The 5511-nt window shown below is 37.5% G+C and overlaps 1 protein-coding gene across 3 annotated transcripts in view; it reads right to left on the bottom strand.

The window, feature by feature from the left end:
• The window catches only part of LOC106872917 (fibulin-1), a 150904-nt gene that overhangs the window by 59695 nt on the left and 85698 nt on the right, over nucleotides 1–5511 (bottom strand). For all 3 annotated transcript variants that reach the window (XM_014920095.2, XM_014920093.2, XM_014920094.2), the window contains exon 6: nucleotides 3016–3141. In XM_014920095.2, coding sequence (XP_014775581.1) covers nucleotides 3016–3141 — 126 coding nt within the window. The remainder of the gene's footprint in view (nucleotides 1–3015; nucleotides 3142–5511) is intronic.

Here is a 5511-nt window from a genome sequence, read left to right as displayed (position 1 = left end):
CACTGCCAGGTAGATTTTCAATGGTCAGATATCCTTCCTGTTTCCAAGCAAGTTAATATTTCTCCATGACCAGACATGTTTTCAATGGAAGACTGGAAATGAACATCATTCATATGACAGTGAAGCACAGCTACAATCATCATGTGATGTCAAAGGACACACACACACACACACACAAAAAAAAAAAAAAACGCACACAAACATATATACAAAGATGCATACACCCTCCCTCCCACACAAACATGCGCACACACATGTGCACATATACACACACTCACAAACAAGCACACACACACAAACATGCACAAACACACACATAGCAAGCTTCTTTCAGTTTCCCTCTTCCAAATCCACTCACAAGGCTTTGGTCAGCTTGAGGCTATAATAGAAGACATTTGCCCAAGATGCCATGCAGTGGGACTGAACTCAGAACCATGTGGTTGGGAAGCAAGTTTTTTAACCACGTACCTATGTTTGTGTATATATATGACAAGTCATGGGTAATGAATTGAAGTAGTTGTTGAAACATCAGATAAAGTATTTTGCAGTATTTATCCTGGCTATGCACATTCTGAGTTCAAATCCTATTAAAGACAACTTTGTCTCCCATCTTTTGAGGGGCAATAAATATAGTACTCCACCACAAGGTGCCGTCTTTGCTGTGGTGGGATGGCTCATGTACCACAATGACCCCCGAGAGTTATATCAGTGGAGCACAAACTCCCAGTAGGGCCTTCAATGCTGGACAGGTCAAAGTAGTGATTCCCTACATGGGGCATATGCTTCACCAGTGGGACCTGGGAAAATTGTGGAGGGAGCGTAGGATTGGAAATTTTCTCTTTTTTCTTTTAGTGGGACATAGAATTGTGAAAATCTTTTTTTCGCAGTAAACATACTACACCTATACTCAACTGAGCCAAACCAATCCCTCCAGCCAAGTATACTAAGGCGGTGAGCTGGCAGAATCGTTAGCACGCCGGGCGAAATGCTTAGCGGTATTTCGTCTGCTGCTACATTCTGAATTCAAATTCCACTGAGGTCGACTTTGCCTTTCATCCTTTCGGGATCGATTAAATAAGTACCAGATATGCACTGGGGTCTATATAATCGACTTAATCCATTTGTTTGTCCCCTCTGTGTGTAGCCTCTTGTGGGCAGTAAAGAAATAAGTATACTGTGTGAAGATTGTTTGCTATAGTAAAGTGCTATCCTAATGCCCTATTGTGAATTTTTCTTTAAGGAAAGTATATAATTAGGTGAAGTTGATATTCAGTACTTAATAAAAGAGTTACTGCTAAATTCTTTTGCATTAAATAATTGTGACAAAATATTAAAAGTAAATTCAAATATGAAACAGAAACAGCTGTAGTGTAACAGACATTATCAACCACATATACTTAACATGTATGATTGCGTATTTGCTGGTAGGAGATAACTCACTGCCCATCACCCCTTGATGGGACTGAGAGTGTTTTAGCAACTAGTGCTTTGAGAGAGAGAGTATTCTCCACTCTGCCAATAGCAGCCTGCTGGCAAATATGAGACATTTACGTTAAGTATATGTGGTTGGTAATGTTTATTGAAAATAAAGTGGGTCTTTTTTTAACCATTGGTTGGGCATTCTTTATCAGGGAAGTTATAGTGTGGCCTGGGGAAAAATAGGATGGGAAATACTGGGTCAAAGGATAAAAGCCAGAATAACAGGGATCACCTCTTCTCAAGATGGGTTTGTGTAGGGCCAACACCCCTACCTAGAAGAAAGCAAATTTACAGGAGCATCTATGATCATTTTTACCCTTAGGGTGGTGGGATACTAAGGTAGAGCTGAAAAATTAGGGATCCAACTAGAGAGAAGCATAAAAGACAGCCCAGATTTGAGAACAGTGGGAAAAAGTTGTTTTATACTCTGTAGGGAGTGAAGGGGTTATGTAGTGGAATATATAAGTCCAGGGACAACAAATTATGAATTCTACTCTCTTTGACAAGATCAGGAACAAAGAGACTCTTTGGCATGCTGGTCTGCTTCCTATGCTGGGAATCCTTATTTATTGGCATCTATGTTGGTTGGGACGCAACAACAGACTCTCCAAACAAATCCTTCACTCTCAATTATGCAAAGGGGAAAAAAACGATGGAAGACTGAGACTAAGATTCAAAGTAACTACAAAAAAAAATATGAAGTGGAAAGGAATTGATCAGAAATAAATGGCAAAGTCAAATGAAAAACTGACCAGTGCGGAGAACCTTTATCAAGTCATGCCAAAGCCATGAACAATCATAGCCGCAAAGACTGACTGCAAATAATAAGTCCATTCTGGAACATTGGATGAGATGCCTTTTAGTATCTGCTCTGGCTCTGTATTCTGAGTTCAACCTCCACCTAGGGCTAATCATTCAGCCATGGGAACACTCCATCCAACCTACAATTGGACAGAAGGGGCCACAATCAACATAGAAAAACCAGCAATGGCATGCTGAGCCATTCATCCTGTATTCTCATTTTAACTCTTTTAACATCCACTTTTCTATGCTTGCATGTATTGGCCACAATTTGCTGGGGTGGATTTTCTATGGTTAGATACCCTTCCTGTCACCAACCCTTACCTGCTTCCATGTAAAGTAATATTTCCCCATGGTAAGACATGTTTTTCATGGAAGACTGGAGATGAAGGACACTGCTTGTATGACAGCAATACTCATTTACAACTATTATGTGATGTCAAGGCACACACACACACACGAACACATGCACACGCATGCACGCCCCCCCCCCACATACATGAGATGAATTCCTTTCAGTTTCTGTCTATCAAATCCACTCATAAGACTTTGCCTGGCCTGGGGCTATAGTAGAAAACACTTGCCTAATTGCCCTACAGTGAGATTCAAACCAGGAACCATATGGTAGGGAAGCAAACTTCTTACTACACGGTCAAATCCCCACTAACTCCAGGCTTCCTGGTCCCTGAGTGTACTGTACCAGCCCTTTATTTGCTTCTGCTCTTCTATACTTACCTTTGCATTTTAGTTCATCATGGTTGACAATATAACCTGCACCACAACACTCAAAGGATCCAATGCGATTGAGGCAGCCGTCTGTTGTGTTACAGTTGTGTGTTTGGACGATGCATTCATCAATGTCTTCATTGGTGTAAATATAAAAAAGACAAAGAAACAAAACATTATATAATTAATAAAAAGAAATAAACTATTCTACAAGAAAATAAAAAACAACAGTGTGTATTAATGTATCTAATACACTTAACATAAAAAATTGAACCAGAAATGATTATGTGGTAAGGAATAAAACAATATAATCTACATGTTTAGGCAAGAATGAGTGACAACTCTAGGGATATTTCAGTCTTATTAGACTTCCTCAGAAAAGCATAGACTTCACTGTTCTTGTTGAGAGAATCACTAAGTAGATGTATAATAATATACACTAGCATGCAGGAAACATAACATATTTTAGAAAATGAATTACTGGGAGACGCCATCTGCATGCAAGAACAATAGTTAAATTAGTATTAACAGATTTAAAATAGTGTGCATCAAAAAGAAACCTAATTAACATCAATATGGGCTAAAGTTTAAAGTGTAGTATTTGTAAATGACTAAGATTGTTTGTAAGTATTTCACTAAGTATGGGAGGAAACATTGGTCTTGCTTCAGTCACTAAATTTCCTTAGCGATGAAGTGGTGAGAGATTATTGTTATTATTATTTTTATCATTATTATTATTATTGCTAGGGTAGCGAGCTGGCAGACTCATTAGCATTCAGTGTGAAATGCTTAACAGCATTTTGTCCATCTTTGCATTCTGTGTTGAAATTCTGCTGAGGTTGACTTTGCCTTTCATCCCTTTGAGGTTGGTAAATTAAGTATCAGTGAAATACTGGGGTCAAAATAATTGACTTTGCCCCTTCCCAAAACTGCTGGCCTTGTGCCAAAATTTGAAATCATTATTATTGCCATTCTTGTTGTGTAAGGCAGTGAGTTAGCAGAATTTTTAGAAAACCAGACATTTGTCTTAGCAGCATTTAATGTCAGTGACAAAACTTCTTCTGGAGACTCACTTGTCACTCCAAACTCCATCTCCAGAAAGGAATTTTCCATAATAATTTTGGAAATAGAGGAAAACAATTTCATAAATGACACAAAATCTTGGATTTTGAGTCAGAGCAAAGAACACCAGTATTTTATGATTTTCCAAAATACATATTATTATTATTATTATTATCATTATTATTATTATTATTATTAATGCGATGAGCTGGCAGAATCATGAGCATGCAGACAAAATGCTTAGTGACATTTCATCCATCTCTACGTTCTGAGTTCAAATTCTACTGAGGTCAACTTTGACTTTCATCCTTTTGGGGTTGATAAAATAAGTACCAGTTGAGTACTGGTGGGGCCATGTAATTGACTATCCCTCGACCTCAAATGTCAGACCTTGTGCCTATAGTGGAAAGGATCATCATCATTATTAAGGCAGTGAGCTGGCAGAATTGTTGGTATGCCAGACAAAATGTTTAGCGGCATTTCATCCAGCTTTATGTTCTAAGTTCAAATTCTGCTGAGGTCGACTTTGTCTTTCTTCCTTTCCAGGTCGATAAATTAAGTACCAGTAAAGCACTGGGGTTGATATAATTGACTAGTCCCCTTCTCCAAAAATTTCAGGCCTTGTGCCTTTAGTAGAAAGGATTATTATTATTATTATGCATTTTGCTCATCACGTACAAGTATGTGTGTATTCATCATTATTTCATTCAATTTTAGAAAAACTGAAGCATTTCTTTGACAGTTATGGAAGGCATTGAACTTGTTGTGCATATGACTTTTGACCCACCCTAGTGGGTGACTTTTGACCCTCTCCACCAAAAATTTCAGGTCTTGTACCTAAAGTAGAAAGGATTATTGTTTTCATTTGGGCAACAAGCAGAGTTCAAATTTTGTAGAGGTTGACTTTGCCTTTCCCCTTTTTGGAGTCACTAAAATGAGTACCAGTAGAGAACTGGGGTTTATGTAATTGACTAACACCTGAACCCTAAATTTCAGGCCTTGGTAGAATTGTTAGCACAGAGAAATGCTGAGCAGTAGTTTCTTCTGATTCATTATATTCTGAGTTTGTCCTCTCCACTGTGTGGCATCTTGGGTAAGTGTCTAACCAAAGCATTGAGTGGATTTGGTAGATGGAAACTGAAAGAAGCCTGTCGTATGTATATATACATACATACATATATATATATATATATATATATATATATGCGAGTAAAAATAAATACAAAAAAGGTGGGGTTTTTTGTATGATTGTGTATAGAGGAATATATTATTTTGTTTAAAAGAGTTCCAACACTGTCTGTTTTTTATGTTTTATTCATATTCCTGCATAACTAATGTGGGGTATAGAATATGGAATATACAATATATAATATAATATACAATATACAATATAAGATAAAATAAAATAAAAATGGATGGCACCATGAAAGAAAGTATTGAATG

The sequence above is a fragment of the Octopus bimaculoides genome, chromosome 24 (assembly GCF_001194135.2).
Source record: "Octopus bimaculoides isolate UCB-OBI-ISO-001 chromosome 24, ASM119413v2, whole genome shotgun sequence".
Taxonomy (NCBI): Eukaryota; Metazoa; Mollusca; class Cephalopoda; order Octopoda; family Octopodidae; genus Octopus; species Octopus bimaculoides.
The sequence above is the reverse complement of the archived record's forward strand: the minus strand, read 5'-3'. Positions and strand labels throughout refer to the sequence as shown.